Source organism: Piliocolobus tephrosceles, chromosome 10 (assembly GCF_002776525.5).
Source record: "Piliocolobus tephrosceles isolate RC106 chromosome 10, ASM277652v3, whole genome shotgun sequence".
Classification (NCBI taxonomy): domain Eukaryota; kingdom Metazoa; phylum Chordata; class Mammalia; order Primates; family Cercopithecidae; genus Piliocolobus; species Piliocolobus tephrosceles.
The window spans coordinates 115,154,526-115,178,211 of NC_045443.1; the positions used below are offsets into that span (position 1 = coordinate 115,154,526).

The following is a 23,686-nucleotide window of genomic DNA, read 5'->3' on the forward strand; positions in this document are numbered from 1 at the left end:
GATGCAGGAAGAGGGGGTGGGACTGAGATCCAAACCATAGCCTCCGGCTATGAGCAGACTTTGATGTCCTCTGCAGCAAAAGGAACTCATTTATTTTGTTCACCGCTGTATTCTCACTCTTAGAACAGTGTCTAGCACATAAAAGATGTTCAGTACACATGGGCTGAATAAAAAAGAATGAACGGAAGAGGGAATGAATGGAAAATTCCACTGAACCCAACATCCCATTCTGCTAGACCACAAGGTTTCTGGTCCTGTGTTTGTTTGTTTGTTTTTTTCAGCCCAACTCCACAATAAAATATAGAAAGAGAAGCCTCCTGCCTTTCCCTCCAACCAGTAAACTTTAAGTCTCTCTCTTCAGTTGAACTGCTGGGTCCTGCCTGGAGCTCCAACACTAATTCTCTAACTTGCCAGCACTCCTTTAGCTGGGCAGAGTTTTTGCTTGTTAAAGCTTCCTTCTGTCTGTTTTCATATCCAATCCATTGTAAATCCTGCCAGGCTGCCAGCATAGGGCTCGTTCTCCCTCCTGGCAGATGACGGCAGCTGAGCTACAGTGAGTGCCTGCTATGTGGGAGGCACCTGCTCACCAGGTGCTGTACATGTGGCCACATGGGACCTGCACAGCACTTCTGCTAGAGCAGTTTCACTGCCCTCACCTTTCAGAGCATGAAACTATAGCTCAAAGGGGCCAAGTGACGTGCCCAAGGCCACACAGCTATTACACAGTGGAGTGGGAATTCCAATCTACGTCTGTCTGTAAAGTTTATGCTCCTTCCCACAGTCTGGGGAAAGGATAAGCTCCTGGGGAAGGAAGAGATTCCATCCTGCAGGTTCAGCAAGCTCAAATGGCAGGGGAAGGGAGGAAAAAAGAGCCTCCTGATGTCCACAGCCCCCGGGAACATCTGTTCTTCAGGACGCTGCCTTGGGGAACTTATGGGAACTCTGACAATGGCTGTGGTACACCACGCCCACAGGTGGGGGCATCTATATCTGTGGGTACTGCTTGTCTTTAGTGGGTAAGCCATCGTAGTACAAGTGTGTATATACACATGTCTTCATGTACCATGTAATGTGATTGTGATTGCGTACCTGTGTGTGTATGTGCCTGAGTCTGCCGATGTATGCAGGCTTTCATGTGGGGGTGTGCATTCATGGAATGTTTTTGTATATGGATGTGTGCGTGTATAGATTTGAGTGTAGCTGTGTGTGAATGAATTTGTAGAGAGGTACGTTTTTAAGTACTGCTCCCGGGTCTGCATGAGTGTGAGTACCTGAGAGTGTCTGTGTGAGTGTGCACAACCATGAATACCTGGCAGCAACTGGCAGAACCATGGGGAGCCCTCAGTAGCCTCATCTGGGCCTGTCTCCCTCTTACCTTCTAGAGAGTTCAGTCACGGAAGCTGGGGTTGGCGAGGGAGGTCCCAGAAAGAGATGCCACACTCATGATCTCAGATAGAACTACTGATCTCCAGCCAGAAACAAGAGGGAGGAGCATGGTCTGACGCCTCTTATGAGGAAGCTAGAGATACTTCTGGTAAGAAGCTCAGAGCCTTTCCTGCTCTGGCATTCATGCAATGGAGAATGCTGGAAGCTGTGATCTGCCGTGACAGGGGCAGGCTGCTGGCCCAGAAGGAAGAGTTCCAGAAAGCTGGGCCTCGTGGAGGGGTACTCTGAATACCTGACATGCGGGGGGTTTGGCAGGTTCAGGCATCACCTCACTGCGTGATGCTCAGACTCATCAGGGCATCAGTCTTCATCAGGAAGAGATAAGCAATGAGAAACCCAGGGTAGCTGCAGGAACCAAGACCCCACAGGACAGACTCCAGGACCCAAACCCCCAAACAGACTCCATTGAATGGAAACCTAGTAGGGAAGGGTGGTTGCCAAAGGGTGGGCACATGGACAGGAGCTTGTCGGGGGAGAAGTAAAAAAGGGGCAGAGAGGATCAAAAAGGTGACAAAGGGCAAAGGACAAGGCAGTGGGGAGAGATGCTAAGGGAGAAAACCTACTCTGCAGACTTCCAGAAATGTCCAGGGTGAGATAGGCGGCGGTTTCGCTTTGGCAGTTTCTCCAGCATGTCCATGAGCTTGGTGAAGGTAGGTCTCTCTTCTTGTTCAAAGGCCCAGCAGAAGAGAAGAATGTCCTAAATGAAACCCATGTGTGGTGATTACACATAAATGGTGACTTTTTGATTACTCTTTGGCATCACATTTGGTCTGCCAATTTGTCCATTCATCTGTCCCATTTCCATGTTCCTCCATCATCCATCCATCCATCCATCCATCCATCCATCCATCCATCCATCCATCCAGCATGTATCTACACATCTACCCATCCATATCAATTCACCCTTCCATCTTTCATCCATCCATCCACCCATATATCATCCATCCATCCATTCATCCACTCATCCACCCATCATGCATGCATCTATACATCCACCCATCTATATCAATTCACTCCTTCATTCTTCATCCTTCATTATCCATCCATCCATCCATCCATCCATCCCTCCATCCATCCATCCATCCTTCTTCCCATGTATTTTCTGAGCCCAAATAACAACCAGGTAAGCTCTATTCTAGAAGGTCTAGGATACACTGAGATCAACAATACTTCCCAAACAGTTTCTTGACATTTTTCTTAACAGAAGGGATAAAAGGGAATCCATCCATATCTCAATACTATAAGAGCCCTTCAAAGTCAGAGAAGAAAAGTTACTTTTAGTAATCTCTTCATCACCTAGGTGCAGGTAATCCTTAAAAACATAACATATAATTACTCATTCTCTGACTTGTGTGTCTTCTGATCAAAGAGAGGATTCTTCCTGCTGTGTTTTAGAGGAAGATTGTTAATATTAATATATACCCAGGCTTCTCTGTTTCTGTATGTCTTGTTCTGAGTTAGATAATGCCTTAAAGTTATTATGTAGATGCAAATAAAATTAGAACCATTAATATTTGTGATGTTTTAATTCATATCTTTTAAAAACAGCAGAAAAAGAGGGATATATTGATTCTACCTAACTCAGTAACCCATAGTCAGGAAAAATCTGACCACGTGTTACTGTGCCCCTGGTGGCAGGTACCTGAAATTGCAGGCACAGTGCAGCAGCCTTGCCTTTTAAGCTTCAAACTGCTGTCTGACAAGGTTGACGCAAGGTTTTGCATTGAGATGCAAAAATATGCATCTCAATGCATATTTTTTTGGTCACCCTATGGGAAAGCATTTGTAACCTTAACACATAGTAAAAAGAAGGCCTATGACTGTGTCTGTGTCTCCCCTCATCCCCCAGGTCTGGCCCTATCTTGGGACTTACCGAGATTTCTTTTCCCATGCCAATCTGGCTGAGGTTGGGTTTCATGCCTGTGCCCATTTGCCATATTATTGCCTCTGCCGGTTGGGTCTTGAAAGGCCATTCCCTGGCGTGGAGTTCATACCAGATTGTGCTGTTGGCAGACGTTGTTAAAGGGGTGTTGGTGTGGTGTGTCACTTGCAATCTTGTACCTCCATTATTAACACACACCCACCTAGCCAGCCTCCTGGCACCCATTCTTCTCCCCAGTTTCTTCCTCATGGGGTAGGTATTTTGCCACGTGGGACACACCTAAAGCTTTCTTAATGTCTTAGAAGTCACATTTATCCCAGAATATCTTCTAATGAATAGTTAAATACAATGTGATTAGGATCTCTGCCCCGATTCTACTTGCAATGATTCTAGAAAATCATTGCAAATAAATAATTAGGAGTACAAAAATTTATTTATAAGGATATTCCCAGAGAATTATATATAATATTGAGAAAAGGTAAAAACACAATTGTCCAATAAGAGGAATTGGTTATATGTATTATGTTAAATCCATAAAATAAGATGAAATGTTGTATTATTATTAAAACATTTCAATGAAATTTTGCTGACACAAAAAATGCTCAGTACATAACCTTAGGTTAAAAAAAAAGCAGGATATGAGACTGTATGTAAGGTTTGATACTGCTTTTTAAAAAAATCATTATATGTGTATGAACAAGAGAATAAAGTAAAGCATAGCAAAATGTTAACAATAACTAACTCTGAGGGACAGATTAGGATTTTTTTCTTTTACTTTTTTTTTTCTTCTAAGTATAAACCATCCTGCGGAATGGTGGAAAGAAAAAAAGAGCTTTGAGAGTGACTGGGGTTCAAGTCCTGATTCCATTTATACTAGTAGTATAATAGGGTAGGTTTCCTGGGTATGTCACTTCACTTCTGTGAGTGCAGGTTTTCTTACCTGATAAATGAGAATAATGATAACATCGCAGTGGAAGGATGTTTATCTGGGACTCTGAACGCCAAAACAACTCCATGCTAGGATTATTCTAGAGGGATTTACCACATTATCTTCTGTTTCATAAATCGTGACATTGTAATTAATGGAGAAAGGATTGCTCTAGTGAGTAGCATGTGTCATGAATGGGGTGATGGGCCAGGTGGTGCATATATGATGCTATGAAGTGTGAATAGCAGTGAGGACCACAGTGGATGAAACGGGATGCTGGGGTGTCACTGAGCTGTACCATGGGGACAGATCTCAGTGCTTTGAGCACAAGATTCCCCAACTTAGGAAACATCTGAAACAATTCTAGAAAGTGATCTTTCCTCCACCGTAAGATTTCATGTAAGTTTGCTTTAAAGAACACAAAGCACTCTGATATCCTCTTTACTGATCAGAGCACTGTGTCAAATCAACTATTGTTAGGGTTTCACTTCATAGTTACATCTTCCTTCTACCTGACAACCTTATACCTCTGGGGTGGGTAAGGGGTGGTGATGCTCAGGTGTTGGAATGTCAGTTTAGGTGATCAGAAAGCTCTCAAGAGAAGGTACTAAAATATTATAGTTATCCTAATAAATAATCATACTTACTGAGTTTTTACTCTGCACTAGACACTACTCTAAGTTTTTTGCTGAGGGAGGTCTATTAAGCATGTCTTTTTATTCTGATGCTTTGACTACTTGGGGCTTTGCTGACCCTGGAGATTCTGCCCCTTCCAGGAATAGCCAATTCCTGGAGATAGTAAAGGGCTCATCTGTGAACACACCTTTCACAGGCTAATCAGATAATCCAGAGCTCACACTCATACTGCCAACTACCTCCTTAATTGGGCTTGCAAGCTCTGGGCCAATATTCCCCAGCCCCTATATGCTATGAGCCTGCTGAAATCATTCAAACGAGCCAATCCTAAGCCTTCTTACCCTGCCTCCCCTACTCCTTCCCAAGAAAACCACAATAAAGGCTCTTCCCAACATTTTCCTCACATTTCCTCTGCCTCCAGACCAACCCTGGTGCTGCCCTCTGTGGACACTGCATGGTGTGGCACACCCGCTCTGGGAACTGTGAGTAACAAACCATCTTTTCAATGATGACTGTTGGCCCCATGCTGCCTGAATAATAACAAAACCTAAATTTTAAAACAGAAGGCATTATTATTAATATTATCCCCCTTTCATAGATGAGGAAACTGATGCCCAGAAAGGTGTGTGTCTTTCCCAAGATAACACAGCAAACAGAAAGGGCAGCCAGAAGTTGAACTTAGTCCATCTGACTCCAAGATGGTGCCACTAGTCAACGTGCTATACTAGGAAGCTTAGACTCCATCCTATTTAAGAGGCCTTTGTAATCAGGAAAATGCACAATCTGGGAGGCGCAAGCTTGTAGTTGGTAATTGGAGTCTGGTGAAGGAGGCATCAACAGACTCATCCACCACTCATGTGAAAGGGGGAAGGATGTCTTGAGTTATTCCCTGTGCTGGGTACCTTACAAATGTTTTCTCACTCAATTCTTAGAACACCTCGATGGATTTATTATCCTTGATTTACAGTTGAGAGAAATAGGCCTTTGAGTGGCAAAATAAATCCTAAACCTATCGGAGCTCTATGGTTAAAAGCTCCAACTCTAGAGTACAGGATATTTCAGGTGAATCTCAGCACCATCATTCATCACTGTAAGGCATGTCACTGAGCCATCTGAAGCCTCAGTTTTCTCACCTGTCAATTGGGAACAACATGGTATCTGCTTCGAAGGGTGCTTGTAAAAATTCTGTGAGACAGTGTACATAAAAGGCTTAACACAGTGCTCAACCCTCTTTAAAAAATTCGTTTTTGTTCTAAGTCATTTTTGAGCACGAGGTTCCCAAGCAACAGGATGCACCTAATTGGCAGGAAACCCAGAGCGCCGGGTCCTTCAGAATTCAGCAGTGTCAGAAATAAAAGCCTCATTAAAACTTCCTTTTAAACCCAACTTTCAAGAGAAACTCACTTTAAGGAAAAAAGAATTGCTGAAGATGAAAACTCCAGCAGAAAACCAATTATTCCGGTACATTTTGTTAATCACATTTTTTTTTCTTTTGCTAAATTTACACTAAACTATACCAACGTAATTATTGCAATTTGGTTTCAGATAACAATATTAACTAGATAAAGATTTGGGCATAAAATAATCAGGCCGACTGACTTCCTCTAAAGTGGCTCAAGCAACAGATGTTGAGAATTCTGATCTTCCAGAAATATCTCCTCAGGGTTTTTCAGTGAAGACGCAGTGGGGGCCCTTTTCCAAGGAAGACTCTCTGTAACATCTCTCGGTGGTGTTAAGTCTAACTGAACTCATCTGCAGGCCTGCAACTTTCCCAAACAGCTTCCCTAGTGTTATCTCCCCCAGCTGTTGCAACCACCTGTGGACAAGATTAGGCAAGGATTTGCATGGTCATGGGAGCCTAGAAGCCTTTCTGGCTATACTTTCTCAGGGCACTCTGCCCTGTATCCTGGGGCTGTGTCCTGGGCCCTTCTTCTCCTTCTGTACTTCCAAAGACATCTCATTCTGTCTGTGGCTGCAGTTACCTATTTGCTGACAAGTCCTAAACTCCTCTTTTCTATACTAGTCATGGAGAGACAGCTGTGTTTTGGTGGTTGCATTTGTCATCTCCAAGATGGCTCAAACTCACTGTGTCTAAGTCTGACCTCTTTGCCTCCCTGGCATGCCCCAACCCTGCTGCACCTCCACAGTCTCCACCTTAGTGAATGATGCCACTCTCCATCTGGTTGCTTAAGGCAGCTATCTAGGCATCAGATCAAGCTCTATTGCTTCCACCTCCTATGTGTGCTTCTGATGTCCATTCTCAGCTTTCGTACCCACAGGCTCTGATTCAGTGAAGGCTGCCAGCATTTCCCTGGGTACTGGACACCCGGCTCCCATCCTCTCCTTCTTCATTCCTTTCTCTACACAGCAGCCAGAGTGATCTGACTGATCTAAAACTCAATTAGGATTATGTCACTCCCCATTCCCCCAGAGCTTAATAACCATCAATGGCTCCTTAGTGCACTGAAGATGAAATGAAACCTCCTTAACTCAACCTTTAAGTCCTTGCAGGATTGACTGTGCTTCCCTCTCTAGTCTCTTATCTCACCACCCCCAGCCTAAATTTTTCCTGACTCTTCATCCATCAGCTCCCTTTCCTCCCCCAACCCTTCTATATATTCTTCCATGTGGGCAATGTGTTCTTTTATTTTTGCACCTTTTTGCACATTCTTTTGATCTGGAACACCTTACCTTGCCCTTGTACTCAACCTTTAACTTAGGCTCAGGATTATCATCTCCTGGAAGCCCTCCCTGACCCCCCAGATTGGATTTGGTTCCTCTTTTATTCCTACAGTCCTGTGTTTATTCTCAGAATAGCAGTTATCATACTTTGCTAAAGTTGGATGTTTCCTTATCTGCTTTCCACTAGAAAGATAGAGTAGGGGCCTCTGGTGGTTTTAAATATGTCCAGTATATTCTTTGATACTCCATCATATATAAGATAGAGCTTAATTCTCCTCCCCTTAGGCATGGACTGGATTTAGCAACTTGCTTTTAACAAACAGAATATGGTAGAAACAATGATATGTAAATTTATGAGACTAGATCGTAAATGACAATGAGGCTTCTAGCCACCTGCTGTGAAATCATTCAAGCAGCCTATACACAGGCCCAAGGGTTGAGGAACTGATGCCTCCTTCCAACAGCCGTGTGAGTGGGCCACCATGGAAATGGATCCCCAGCCTGCTGAGCCTTCAGATGAGACCACAGCCCTAGCCAATATCTTGACTGCAACCTCATAAAAGCCCACTCAGAACCACTCAGCTAAGCCATTCCCAAATTCTTGACCACAGAAACTTGAGATAAGAAATGTTTTCAGTGGCTAAGTTTTGGCATAATTCGTTATGCAGTCATAACTAATACAACACTGAGTCTTGTATCCCCTGCATCTGCTACAATCCTAGCACATAGCAGGCAGTCAACAAATAGCTACTGAATAAGTAAATGAGTTGGGTAACTTGTTATGGCCACATAATCCATTGGAAACCAGGCACACAAGTTTGTTAGGGTCATTCTTTCTAGTATACCCTACTCATATTCCTCCATTCTCACCCCAAAATCCAGCCACCTTGGCCCTATAGACAGGTACACCCTGGCCCTTCCAAAAGCATTGAAAGACTTGAGAAGTGCCCCTCTGCCCAGGCTGTGGCTCTCAATGGCCAGGGCAGGGCCCACTTACCCAAGGGCAAAGACGTCAGAGTGCTTGGAGAAGGGGAGCTTATCCTCCTCTGTGTCGGGGGACAGCTGGCGGATGATCTCTGGTGCCAGGTGGCACAGCCAGCCATTCTGGATGCGCAGTTTGTCCTCCCGTCTGGAGAAGCAAAGCACAGGATGAGCTCTGTTTCATAGCCCAGGGAGGACCAGCCCCCCTGGCACTGACCCCATGTCCCTGGAGCCATCTCTGCTGCCCTTCTTGCTTTCCCCATTGAGCACTGCCTGTCCACCTACTGGAGGCAGAGACCCAGTAGGAGGTACAGGGAAGGCTGCTCTAGAGAAACACTCAGGATCCAAACCATCATTGAATTCCGTTGCCTCTGAGGCACCCACCTTCTTGCCCATCTTCATTCAACGACACTGTGGATTCTTGTTATTCATGGCAGTTATGTTCTATAAAGTCACTGGAACATGGAATTAGTAGAATACTGAATCATTGCTCCTGGGGACATATGTACACATGCACACATCCCTCACATAGTTTATAATTTTAACCCCTGGAAACAACTTATCCTAATAGATTCTGTTTTATTTTACATAATAGACTATGAGGCTCAGAAGTGTTAAGTGACTTGTCTGAGGCAACCCTACTAACAGGTGCCAGAGTTGGGATTCAAATCTCATCCAACTGGCCCCAGAGCTGCAGCGTCTTATGCTACCCTGTGCTGCCCACTCTGGCTCAATCTCTGTCCTCAAGGCTTCTCTGTATGAGGCAGAGCATCCTTTGTTTGACCTAAGCTGGGAACATGTGTATCGGGCAATTCAGAGTCTTCCCCACTCTGCATGTCCATGAATAACTGTGAAAGTGCTGTGAGTATTGATTTGGGGGATTACAAATACATTTCAGTAATCCACAAATAATGATAATCTACTTTTTTCCATCACCTATGATGCCTAGGTTCTGCGCTTGGCACAGAACAAGACCAACAAGGTCCCTTCCCTCCTGGAGCTTGCACTTCGGTAGGGAAAGGAGACAATAAATGAGTTCAATAAATAAGAAAAACTAAAGTTCGTGATAAGCATTGTACAAATAATTAAAATAGAGGATGCATCAAAGACAAGACAGAGTTTACTGCAGGTAAACTGTGAGCTAGGATCTACGTGACATGAAAGATCCAGCTACGTGAACAAGGAGAATATCTAGGCAGAAGGAGAAGCTAGGACAAAGTTCCACCAAGGGCCCCATTCAGGGTGTTCCAGAACCCTAAAGAACTCCAGTGTAATTGGAACACATCATCCCATCCTATGTATCAAAGTGTCTATAACCACCTCCTTGCTGATGGGCCTTGGGCGGGCGGTTCCCTCTTCCACCATTATGAACAATGCTGCCATGAACATCTTTGGGTAGATACTGGGAATATCTCCCTTCACCCACATTAATTTATTCCTTAGGTAAATTCTTAGACGTGGAAGGAGGCTGGCTCCCTTCTTTCACTGGAAGTCCTTAGCAAGGCAGAGCTTTCCATGTGGGTCTGAAATCTAAGCAGACCCCCTCTGAGATCTTCATTGACTCGAGACTCCTAGGAACTGGCTCATTAACACAGGGGAAGGGAGCAGTTGGGGGGGAAAGGGGGCGCATATCTCGAATCATCATTAAAAGTGAGGTCATGCAGGATGACAGCCTCCAGCATGAAGGTCTCTGTGGGGACCTGGGGCTGGCTAGATTCTTCCAGGGAGAGTTTCTGAGATGCAGAAGTTGTGACATGTTGCTCTCTCAAATGCATTCATTCATATCCCATAATCATGATTTTTGCCATATCTAAATACCTTTAAGAGCAGCATTGTACAATAGAACTTTCCATTACAACAGAAATGTCCTCTATATGGTCCAATGTGGCAGCCACTAACCACCATAACTATTGAGCACTTGAAATGTGGCTTACAACTGAAGAACTCAACTTTCAATTTTTTTTTTTTTTTTTTTAATTGTAGAGATAGGGTCTGCTGAGACAGCCTGTCAATCATGCAGGCTAAAGTACAGAGGTGAGATCATAGCTCATGGAAGCCTTGAAGTTCTGGCCTCAAGTGACCCTCCCATCTTCAGCCTATGAAGTAGCTGGGATTACAGGCAAGAGCAACCGCACCCTGCTAATTTTATTTTATTTTTTGAGGAGATGTGGTCTTGCTATGTGATCTTGCTATCTTGCCCAGGCTGGTCTCAAACTCCTGGCCTCAAGGGATCCTCCAGCCTCAGCCTCGCAAAGCATTAAGATTATAGGCATGAGCCACTGCTCCCAGCTCTGAACTTTTCATTTTAATTAAAGTTAAATTTACGTAGCCACATCTGGCTAGTGGCCACCAAACTGGACACCACTGTTCTAGACCATTGTGTACTAAGAAATGCATTTTTAACTTAAATATATTTTAATAGGTCACTCTTTAGTGTGGCCATAAATGGAGACTAGTGATTTTCTAATACACATTAAAATTAAGATAGAAAATGTTGGTTCACGTCCTCCCCCAAATCAACTTGCAGATCAACACCTGTAGAAACACTGGGTGGAGGAAAGATCCCTGAATGAGACCCCAAGAGTTTGGGGCTCAGGGTTCCAGTACTGCAGTGACATTCACTAGCTGGGTAGGGCTAAGTGTGTCCCATACATGTAGTTCTTTAAGATCTCTTTCATTCCCCCTCCATCTTACACATGAAGGTAGCATCCATTTGGATATACTCAACTTTTTGTAGAACCCAAAACAGGGACTGTAGGAAAGGAAGCATATCTGGGTAACTGCTGCAATCGCAACTCTCAGTTGCATTTGGATGGTGGCTTACCACAGGTATCCCACCCTGGGCCACCCATCCACCTCCTGCATCCCCAGGCTAGGAGCAGACTGGCATGCATGCAACAGAAAAAACTGTGGCCAGGCAGACAACATTAAATTTGTTCTAATTTAGGATTTCTCAACCTTGGCACTATTGACATTTGGGTCTGGGCAATTCTTTGTTGTTGGGGGGCACGGGGGCTGTCCTGGGCATTGTAGGATGTTCAGCAGCATCCCTGACCTCTACTTATTAGAGGCCATTAGCACCCCCCTTCCCCCAATCATGACAACTAAAAATGTCTTCAGACATCATCAAATGTCCCCTGGAGGAGAAAAAATTGCCCTGGTTGAGAGTCACTGTCCTAATTTATACAAGATAAGGAAATGGTCCAAATCTCAGTGTTTCAGGATTAATAACACATGACTTGCTCCTGCATTCTACACAAAAGACATGATGCAACACATCCTGTGCTAGAAACTACTACTCAAACTCACTAGCAAACTCTTGAGTCAGCAGGGTTAAATCAGCTCTTGCTTCTACAATCAGGAACACCCACAGAGGTTGAAGGCTCCATCTGTGCTTACTAGCTATGGAACCTTGAGCAGACCCAAATTTCTATTTTCCCATCTGTAAAATGGGCACATTAATTTGTACTTCACAGAGCTGTTGCAAGGACTAAAATGAGACAGTGCATGGCACAGGACTGTGTCAGCTGCCAGAGCCACACAATTACTGGACGTAATCATTATACATGTATATATCTGCTTACGTGTGTGTGTGTGTGTGTGTGTGTGTGTTTATCTTGAGGACTCAGAAGTGGATTTGAGACTAGAGCCCACAGTAGGAATGTCCTCCATGAAAGTCTTTGGCATAGGCCAGCCAACATTCCCCTGCAATGACTGGGCCACTGGGGGTGGAGTGGGTTGGGGTGCTCCTGCCCAAGGGAAGCTTCTCTGCTCCCATCTTTTTGCAAACACCCCTGCCACCTCTTCCTGACTCATGGGGTCAGCAGAGAACTGGCATTTTGGGGCCAGGGCAGGAGGTGGAATGGTGGCCACGCAAGAGCCATCAGCCTGGGGCTGGTGTGGTAGGGGGCCGGGAGCCAGGCCTGGCACTAACACCCTGTGGTACCCCATTCCCATGGCGATAGGCCCACTGGTGGCAAACCCAAATCATCTTCATTATGGTTATTATGATTAATAACAGGCTTTGGGAGGCTGGCATGACAGCACTGGCATCTAAAATGATACCTTTTCTTGGCGACGGCAGAACAGCAGTATGCTGGAATCTGTCTGGATGTGCAGAACACGCTCATATCAATGGGCTGCTCCATCCCTGCCTCGGGCTGAGGGGTGGTCTCTCCCTGCTGGGCACCAAGGGCTATCCATACCCCGAGCTCTAATAACTGAGGGGAGGGCAGGAAGGCAAGTGACTCCTGCTGAATGCTTACTGTCTATCAGAGTGCCCATCCCACTTCGGCCTCACAAGCCCACACTCTGAGAGCTATCATCCTGTTCTGTGGATAAGAAAACGGAGGCTCAAAACATTTAAGTGACCTGTCCAAAGGGACAGAGCTGAGATCTGTTTGAGCACAAGTCTTTAAAACCCCAGGGACTAGGCACCTCACCCCAATTCTACGAGAATTTCTGGAGAGAACCATTAAAAAGCCTGGCTGGGTATGGTGGCGCACACCTGTAAGCCCAAGACCTTGAGAGGCTGAGGTGGGAGGACGGCTCAGAGGTTGAGGCTGCAGTGAGCCATGATTGCACAACTGCATTCCAGCCTGGGTGACAAAGCAAGAGAGCCTGTCTCAAAAAAAAAAAAAAAAAAAAAAGCAAAATGCTAAACTAAGCCTTCCTCATCTGTATCCCATTTAATCACCAAAACAGCCTTATGAGGTAGGTGCTATTAATTAGTGCCTGCCCCTACTCCTATTTTACAGGTGAGGAAACTGAGGATCAGGGAACCCCTAGGTGTGTATTAAACAAGTTTCTGGAATCTATCTCAAGGTATTATAGGCTGAATTCTGTCTCCCCCAAATTTATTATGTTGAACCCCTAACCCTCAATTTGATTGTATTTAGAGATAAAGCCTATAGGGAGGTGATTAAGGTTAAGTGAGGTCATAAGTCTGGGGCCCTAATCCAATAAGAGTGGTGTCCTTATAAGAAGAGGAAAGACATCAAGGACCTCTCTCTGTCTCTTTCAATCCACAGAGAAGAGGCCATATGAGGACACAGTAAGAAGGTGGCCCTCTGCAAGCCGGGAAGAGAGCCCTCACTAGACACTAAATTTGCCAGCACCTTGATCTTGGACTTTCAGCCTCCAGAACTGTAAGAAAATAAATGTCTGTTGTTTAAACCCCTGAGTCTGGTATTGTGTTACAGCAGCCCAAGCTGACTAATACATGCACTCCCTAATTATTTGCTGACTGGCTGAGTGAATAATGCATGAGGGAACTTCCAGGCCTATCTCCTGAGAGATACTGGCCCTGCTTCCTGCAATGCCCAAAGCCTGGCCAGCTCCCTTCTCTCTCCACTCCTATAATCCAGCCCCCAGGTTGTCGATTAGGGCCATAGATGCCCCTTATTCAAGGGGTGTCTCCTGGACTCTGGCTGCCGCACTGGGGGCTCCAGGCTGCAATGGGAGCAGTTACCAAAGATGCCTTTGCATAAACAAGAGGGAATAAATGGACCTGAATCCCTGAGGGGACTCTGTGGATCCCTAGAGCTACACTGGAGGTATTCATAAATATTGAGGCAAATCTACTACCTGGGAAACGTCCTGGGATTCATGGGACACCTGAGAGTTCCACCTCCCTGTCATGGTTTGCAACGTGCTTGCTTTGGTAGAACACACTTGCTACATACGTTTGATTACCCTGAGACTGCCATGGTGTGAGGAAGCCCAATGTAGTCATGCAGAGAGGCTGCATGAAGAGGGAAAAGCAGGGAGATGAGAGAGACCCCATCAGTCCCCCAGATGTTTCAGCCAGCCCAGCCCAGCTGTGTGAATGAGGAAGCCTTCAGTTGTCTCCAATTTTACCCCCCATCCAATTGTACCTACAGGACAAACTGAGCACAAGAGCTCAGCTGAGCCCAGTCAACCCACAGAACCATGAGGGATGACAATACCTTGTTTTAAGCCACTAAGTTTTGAGATGGTTCATTGCAGGATAATACATAACTGGAACAAGGATAAAAGCATAAGAAGTCATTGATGGCTACTTGTGCGTGGCCGGGAAATGTGAATTTCTTGTTGGGAGATGTTGCTGAGGGCACTCCCTGGGTTTGTGTTGACAACCTGGCTGGGGCAGGGGTGGGAGGGGCTGCTGTCTGGACAAGCAGACTGGAAGCCACATTGCCCTTGACTTGGTTGAACTAACTTCCTGGTTGACATTGGGTCTCCATGAATGAGCTAAAGGAAGGGATGCCCAAGGCATTCCATTCCATTCCATTCCTTTTTCTTCCTCTTCTCCTTGTGGCTTCAGAAAACTGAGTCTAAAGGAAGAAAATCAGAGGTCCTGCACCCCTTTCCTCCACTGCAGGGAGAAGTCACTGGTGAGGAGAAAAGGAGAGGTGTGGACATGCCAGCAGGAGGGAAGAATGTCTGCTTTTTATAAAAGCCCAGAAGCAAGTTAGAGAAAACTCTTACTGAGCCTCCTTTTGTCTTGATGCGAATACTTGGGTTCACGGTGAAGTCACCCACCATTGCGTCCCTGCAGTTCCCCTGGGACACTGGGAAATTGGGAAGGGTATGAGTTCCCTGCCAGCAAACCAGGAACTTAACTGCTGCAGGGGAGTCAGAGGGAAGAAGGGATTCTACACGGTCTTGCCCTCCTGGGCTTCTTGGGTTCCAACTGGTGGGACTCTCTCCAGTATCTCTTGATATATTTATATATTTACTGCCTACTTACTGCCTTAGGGACTACAGATAGTTTTGTAGACTATGGTTAATCTTTCTTGGGTGGAGTAAAATCTGAAAAAGAAACTTAAGCATCTGTTTGGTCCTTATCACACAGAAACAGCTACGTGAAGTTTTGTCAGATTCCAAATGGTCCGACTTATAACAGATTCAAGGTATAGTACAGCACAAACAAGATTCATTTTGTCGGGGTCCCTGCGGCATTTCTCAACCAAAAAAAAAAAAAATCAGTGGTTCTCAAAAGCAGCTGAAACTGAAGTAAAATGAGAGACACTGTGGGCTTTCTGAAGAGATGCACCATTCGTTACAAAATGCAGGATTACAAAAAGCATGCAGAGGTTTAAAATGAGAGCGAGAGTGAGAGAGAGACAGCGAGAGAGGGAGACAGAGAGAGAGAGCACAGTTCAAATTAAAAGTCACAAAGGTAGACTTTCTGAATTATGGGTTATCTGAGATCAAGCTGTTTTCACGTGTTTTCAATGCGGCTTGCTCTAGGGTGAGTAGTGGCTGAGAGTTAATTACTTAATGACGGTTAATGATTCTCCTGGGTGATACTGGGAGGTATATGCAAATTAATACTAATTACAACAACTCAGCAGCAGTTACCCTTTGTGGAGCTTTTGAGGTGCATCAGGCATTGGGTGGATGCTTGATGCTTGTTCTCATTTTATCCTCACAAGAACTGATTGAGGAAGACATCATCAAACCTACCACTTTTCTTGCAGACAAGGAAACTAAAGTTCAGAGACGTTGTTCAGCTTGATTAAAGTCGCATTTAATAAGTGGAAGAGCTGTGTCAGGCCATGGTTGCCTCTGACTTTAAACCCCTTGCTGTTAACTGTACTCTTCCTGTACTAAAATCAATTAATTCCTAAGAAAACTTTGAGCAAGGCCTCTTGGGTGATCTCAACTTCCAGGTGAGTACTTAGGGTTAGAGGAGAGCCCTCCAGTTAAATTCAAGGGTAGGGGCTTTGAAAGATCTGGGGATGCTCTGTGTCCAATCACACACACTCAAAGACAAGACAGGTGAGCAAGGTGCTGGCCTCCCCACGGGGAAACACAGCATGGCCTTGGCATCCCGCATCAGTAGAGCAGCCGACCCACTCAGCTCAGCAACCTCAGGCCCAACCCTGAGTCTGGGTCACTAAAGCCATTTGGACTAACTTCCCACCTCCTGACCATCATCTGTTAGGAAACTCTCCGGGTCCTCCCACCGCCTCTCACCTGCCAGCCTGCAGCACCCCAGAAATGCTGAAGAGTCCAAAGTCCGTGATGACCACTTTGCCGTTGTCGTAGAAGACATTCTTTGACTTGAGGTCCTTGTGCAGGATTCCCTTGGCGTGGAGGTAGCCCATGCCCTGCAAGAAGCAAGGAACAGGGAGTTGCCAGAGAACAACCTAAGAGCTCGCTGCCACCCTGGCTTGAGTTCACATCCCTTGTCCTGAAGACTTGGCTCCCTAATGGGACCACACTCAACAGTGGTAGGGCCTGGGGTCTGACCAAGGGTCCTGGGGGTGAGGTCGGGGAAGGCATGGCAAGCAGGAACAGGCAGGGCCCCCAAGACACAAATCCATTGCCACTCTCAGACCACAGAAAGGCCATCCCCATTTGCTCATCTGATTCCTGAAGAAGCAGCAAAAGAGATCCCCAGGGAAAGAAATTCAACCAACCATTTTCATCCACTTCCCCTTTAAAGACTAACTCTTCTGCAAGACTAGATAGTCAGACCTACTTAACCTATGCTGCTGCAGAAGGCACTGGGTTCCTAAAGAGATGTTCATAACTGCTCATTAAGAACAGAGAAGAGTCTATTGGAAGCCTCGTTCAAGGGCAAACATCTAGAGTTGCAGTGGTTTCTTTTTCGTTGCCTTTGTGAGCAGTTGCATCGTTTCTCTTACAGCTTGGTCCTAACACCTCCAAATGAGAAATGAAAGCTTGAGTACAACTGACTAATAAGGCACCTGCCAGAAAACACAGGATGTTCTTGTTTTTTTTAATCCAAAACGACACCCAACAATTTGATGTTTCCCTAGCAGCAGTGGAGAGAGATGGTTTCCACTCATGGGAATTCAAGGCCTCGAGGGATGGTGGATCCTAACCAAGAGGGCTGAATAGCTTGTATGTGACCCCTGGTCCTTGCATAGGTCCAAGTACCATAGCAATGAGACACCAGATGGAAAGCAACCATTGGTGGATAGTTCCTAAAGATCGTATCGAGGCAGAATTCTTACTTACATTTTTCAGGTCAAGTCTAATTTCTTTTACGTCCAGATTGGTAGTCTGAAATCCAACCATGAATCTTAGGAGTCCTGGGGTTGGGGGGCTTCTCTGGGGGAAACTGGGTCTTTCTGAGATTTAGGTAGGAGGCCCTAGAACCAACAGTACCTTCACAATTTCTTGAGCAATCTGCCTGGTTTTGTTGACATCCAAGACGATTTTGGCATCCCTCACGACAGAATAGAGTGTCCGTCCCTTACAGAGGCTGAAAAGCAAAAGGACAAGATACATTAATGGCAGTCGTTCAGAAGAGGGTGACCCATGACAGTTACTTCAAGTGACAAATGATGGAAGAGACACGTGGACACACCACTATGGTGCTTATGAGATAGTAAGTCTGGGACTGGACTTCAGATCTGGTTCTGGGATGGAGATCTGGGAGGAAGTTCTTGTAGATTCTTTAGAAACTTGGCTAATGTGGCTGACCGACAAGGACACCCACAGAATCTAGCCTAGTCCAGAAATGGGTTTGCCACATCCAGCCCATCCCAGAGGCTCACAGGTGGAAAACAGCACATAAATCAACAACTTCTGGGTCCTCAGACGCCACTCAGACAGCATTCTGTTGGCCATTCACGCCAGCTGCATGCACTTGCCAGGAGTCAGTGTGTGAGGACAGTGATGAAAGACCAGTAAAGTGGTGGCTGATGTGTATTAAGTATCATCAGCAAACGATGCAGTCAATTGTTTGGATGGCGATGTGTAAACACCAGTAATACCACCCCCAAACCAGACGCCTGTCTAGATAGAGTTTTTCAAACTATTTTCAGCCTCATTGAGTTCATTTCCAGGACCAGTAGTTTAAGATGAATGACAGGATGAAAAAGGACATTATGCAGCGAAAGTAACACCTTCTCATTTAGTCGCCTGTATGCTCATCCGTCCCGTTCCTCTGCAGTGAGTCCAATTCCCAGCACACACAGAGCAGGCACCCACAAGCCGTCACTGAATGAATGGATTCTAGATTCATCATAGCACTCCCAGCCCCTAGCACTGTGACTGGCTCAGAGTATGCAATGTGGGCCAAAAGAAGAAAGAACATCACTGTGAAAATTAATTTTCCATCTCCATCAAAATCACTGTTTGAATCTTCCTCTTTTAGCCTACGACGTTATTGCTAAAATACTCCTGGCATTGTGTTCATCCATTTGGTATTTACTGAGCCCTTGTCGTGTACTGGGCTTTGCTGAGATTGTATGTCCTGTGACTGAAGCAAGAACACTGGTATCAGAGGGATCTCAGTTAGAATCCCAGCTGTGCTCCTTACTTACTGTCTTGAAATGGGTTACCTCACCTCTCTGGGCCTCAGTTTCCTCATCGACCAAAGGAAACTAATAATACTTAACCCTGTAGTTGAGTATGAGGATTGAATGAAATACAGAGTTGGAAACAGGCCTTGGCATCCAGTGGGAAGTATAGCACAGTGGTTAGGAGCATGGGGACTTAGAGTAGGACTAAGGGGTTAGAATCCTGATCTGTCATTTAGTGGCTGTGTGACCTTTAGAGGTGGGTGCATTAACCTCTCTGAGTTTCAGTTTTATTATCTACAAAATGGGGCCAACAGCTCCTGCCTTTCTGAGTTGTCAGGAGAATCACATGAAACCAGGCATGTAAAGGTATAGGCACCTCTCTATGCCTAGTACATTTCATGGTAACTTTCCATGAGATCACTGGCTATTGTAAGAAGTTGTAAGTGATTAACAAAATAGTAAACAGACACACATACACTTGCGCAAATATATAAGTGATATATCTATATACATATCACACTGTTTATCTGTCCACCCATCTGTATATTCTTCTAAAATGCTACTGATAGCCACCCATGATCTTTAACATTTTTTTCTTCATCGGCTTAAGGTGAAGTCCCCGGGTAGCTGACTCACAGAAAGTCTGATTCACGTGTTTGAGGAGGTCACCCAGCCAGTTGGCGGGAGGCAGCCCAGAATGAGTCAGGGCTGACCCCGCATCCCCTAGGTTGCTGTCCCAGGCAGGGCGTTTGCTGTGGCTGCTGGAGCAGAGGTGGAGGAAGGGTGGGCAGAGCAGCCAATTACTCCATGTTGACATTTCAATATTTGAGACCGTGGGCGGATTCCCTCCCCTGGATACTTTGTTCCTGAACAGCCACCTACACTCATCACAGGCCAAAGCCCAGAAATTACCCTCCCCACTGCAGACCGCAGAGCAAATCACCGCCAACAAGGCTCCAAGACTCCCCGGAGTCTCCTGCTCAGGGTAACTGCAGGAAAGTCTCAAGCTTCAGATTTCCACCCCTTGTCTTCTTTCCCTCCTTACGTCCTCTTTCCCTTCGGCAGCTACTGGTCTTTGCTTCTCTTACTCCCATATGACCTTCTGGAGAAACTACTGCACCAGTTTGGCACAGCTACTCAGGTGAAATATACATACAAATAATAACCTGATATGGTTTGGCTGTGTCCCCACCCAAATCTCACCTTGAATTGTAATAATTCCCATGTGTCAAGATCAGGGCCAGGTGGAGATAATTGAATTATGGGGGCAGTTTCCCCCATACTGTTCTCCTGGTATTGAATAAGTCTTATGAGATCTGATGCTTTTATACAGGGGAGTTCCCCTGCACAAGCACTCTCGTCTGCTGCCGTGTAAGACGCGCCTTTGTTTCTCTTTGGTGTTCCACCATAATCGTAAGGCCTTCCCAGCCATGTAGAACTGTGAGTCCATAAAACCTCGTTTCCTTTATAAATTACCCAGTCTCCGGTAGGTCTTTATTAGCAGCATGAAAACGGACTAATACAAATCTACAACCAGCAATTTTTCCTCTAAGTAAGTACCCAACAGATATGAATTCTCATATTCACTCCTACACATGCACTAGAATGTTAACAGCAACCTGTCTGTTGAAATCCCAAACTAGAACCAACCAGCAGTGGAATGAATGTTTGTGTCCCCATATCTGTATGTTGAAATCCTCATCCCAGTGTGATGGTATTAGGAGGTGGGGCTTCGGAAGATAATTAAGTCATGAGGGCGGAGCCTCATGAATGGGATTAGTGCTCTTTTAAAAGGGACTCCAAGGCCGGGCGCGGTGGCTCAAGCCTGTAATCCCAGCACTTTGGGAGGCCGAGACGGGCGGATCACGAGGTCAGGAGATCCAGACTATCCTGGCTAACACGGTGAAACCCCGTCTCTACTAAAAAATACAAAAAACTAGCTGGGCGAGGTGGCGGGCGCCTATAGTCTCAGCTACTCGGGAGGCTGAGGCAGGAGAATGGCGTAAATGCGGGAGGCGGAGCTTGCAGCGAGCTGAGATCCCGCCACTGCACTCCAGCCTGGGCGACAGAGCCAGATTCCGTCTCAAAAAAAAAAAAAAAAAAAAAAAAAAGGACTCCAGCCGGTTCTCTCACTCTTTCCCTGCCATATGAGGATACAAGGAGAAGTCAACAGTCTGAAAGACGGCCCTCCCCAGAATCTGCCCATGCTAGCACTGGATTGTTGATTTTTCAGCCTTTGGAACTGTGAGAAATAAATTTCTGTTGTTTCTTTCTTTCCTTTTTTTTTGAGATATTGTCTCCCTCTGTCATCCAGGCTGGAGTGCGGTGGCACAGTCTTGGCTCAGTGCAACCTCTGCCTCCCAGGTTCAAGTGATTCTCCTGCCTCAGCCTCCTGAGTAGCTGGGACTACAGGCACAATTTCTGTTGCTTCTAAGCCATCCAGTCTGCAGTACTTTGTCATGGTAGTCCAAACTAAGACGCAACCCAAATGTTCGTCAACAGAAAAGTAGATAAAATATGATATATACATATAACAAAATATGTTCATGCTGTACTATATAAAAATAACCAAACTACTGTTAACTGCAAAAAGCATGGATAAAGCCCACCAACATAATGTTGAGTGAAGGAAGCCTGACACCCAAGACTATTCCATTTATATAAAGTGCATAAGTAAATGAAACTGACCTAGGTGCCGGAAGTCAGCACAGCGATGGCCCTTGTGTGTGTGTGTGGCCGGCGGCGGTGCTGGAAGGAGCATTATTAGGGGGCTGGGGGAAGGCAGTGTTCTGTGTTTTGATTTGGGTGCTGGTTACATGGATACACTTAGCAGAAACTCGCTGGGCTGTTCTTTTATGATCTGGATACTTTTGCAGGTATGTTATCCTTCCAAAACATGTTTTAAAAAGTCATAGCCTGGGCAACATGGCAAGACCCCAGTTCTACAAAGGATACACAAAAAAACTAGCTGTGTGAAGTGGCACATGCCTATAGTCCCAGCTATTTGGAAGGCTGAGGAGGGAGGATCTCTTGAGTCCAGGAGGCAGAGGTTGCAGTGCATGGTGATTGCACCACCACAATCCAGCTTGGGTGACAGTGTAAGACCTTGTCTCAAAAAAAAAAAAAAAAAAAAAAAGAGTAAGCAGGGAAAGAATTAACAATTATATAATTAATATATGGTGTTGAAATCTGTAAAAAATGTAAAGCAGCACTGATACCCAAGGTATCCTTTTCTAAAGTCTTTACACAGTGAAGAGTATTTGCAGATGGGCAATGTCTACAGAGGAATTTGGGGCTCCAGGCCTGGCTGTGCCCACCAGGGTGTTTATCAAGAGCTAAGCTGGAGATAAGTTGAAGATGAAAGCTGAGCTTTAAAGATGAGCAGGCATCAGGCAGATGTCCAGGATGACTGAGGCTAGGATGGTCCCGGCAAGTCAGTCCAAGTGTCCACAGCAACTACTCTGAGCTTGGAAATCCTCATGACTAATAATGGTGGCCGAAAAGCCACGCGCAGGGTGGGATGTGGGGAAAGGAAGGGAGAAGAGGATGAATGTTTACTGAGCATGTGCTTTGGACCTATATCACCTCCATGATTCCTTCTAGCAATGCTGCAACCCCTATATATTATAGCAAACCCTATTACATCTATTTTATGGGTGAGGATATGGACACCCAGAGGCCCAGCTCGTGGATGCATAGCCTTGATGGGAACCCACTCCCGATCTTCCTCCTATCCTCTCCTCCACTGTGGGGGTGCCCAGTTATCAGACATGATTCTTGAACCATTAATCAGGTATCACAGCTAAGGAAACAGTGGAGCACAAACTGAGTACAAATCCTGACTCCAGCATTTACTACTGCTGGGTGACCTTCATATGTGACTTCAACCTCAGTTTCCATGTCTGTAGAATGGGTCCAGCAGAAACAATACAGGCTGACATGTCCTGGGCACATTCTATGTGCCAGCCAGCATAAGGATAAGAGCCTTACAAAGTGGGTATTCTTGCTGTATCTCATTGATTCCAAATATGCACATCTCTAAAATCAGAATGTGTCCCGCAATCATTGACAGAGCATAGTTTCATTGGCACTGTATTTCTTTCTTTGTAGCACATAAAATAAATGGTGAATATTCTTTTCTTTGAGATGGGGTCTCACTATGTTGTCCAGGCTGGTCTCAAACTCCTGGGCTGAAGTGATCCTCCTGCCTCGGTCTCCCAAAGTGCTGGGATTACAGGCATGAGCCACTGCACCCAGCCTAAATGGTGAATATTCTAATTGAAGGTATCTTCAATGGTTCAATGAAGCACGGTATCAATCTCATTTTATAGATGACAAACTTGAGGCTCAGGGGTTAAGTAGAGCTGGGATGATTTTAATTAATGTGTAAAAGTTGTATATATTTATTGTGTACTACATGGTGTTTTGATGTATGTATATATGTGGAATGGCTAAATCAAGCTAGTTCATTTATGCCTTATCTCACATTTTTTTGTGTGTAGTGAGAACACTTAAAATCTACTCCCTCAGCAATTTTCAAGTATATAACATATTGTTATTGATTATAATCACCATGACGTTCAATAGATCTCTTGACTTGTTCCTCCTGTCTAAATGAAGTTCTGTGTCCTTTGGTCCAAGTCTCTCCACTCCCCACACTCCCCAGCCTCTGGTAACCACCATTCTACTCAATGTCTATGACTGACTGTTTTAGACTCCACATATAAGTGAGATCATGTGATATTTGTCTTTTAATTTATGTATTTATTTTGAGACGGAGTCTCACTCTGTCACCTAGGCTGGAGTGCAGTGGCGCCATCTTAGCTCACTGCAACCTCTGCCTCCTGGGTCCAAGTAATTCTCTTG

General features: G+C 45.3%; 1 protein-coding gene across 1 annotated transcript in view; it reads right to left on the reverse strand.

The window, feature by feature from the left end:
• Positions 1-2,005: 2,005 nt before the first annotated feature.
• The window catches only part of KSR2 (kinase suppressor of ras 2), a 501,760-nt gene continuing 480,079 nt past the window's right edge, over positions 2,006-23,686 (reverse strand). Inside the window, exons 15-19 of the mRNA XM_026456593.2 lie at positions 17,679-17,775; positions 16,518-16,651; positions 8,572-8,703; positions 3,320-3,449; positions 2,006-2,143 (exon numbers count right to left, since the gene is read on the reverse strand). Coding sequence (XP_026312378.2) covers positions 2,006-2,143; positions 3,320-3,449; positions 8,572-8,703; positions 16,518-16,651; positions 17,679-17,775 — 631 coding nt within the window. The remainder of the gene's footprint in view (positions 2,144-3,319; positions 3,450-8,571; positions 8,704-16,517; positions 16,652-17,678; positions 17,776-23,686) is intronic.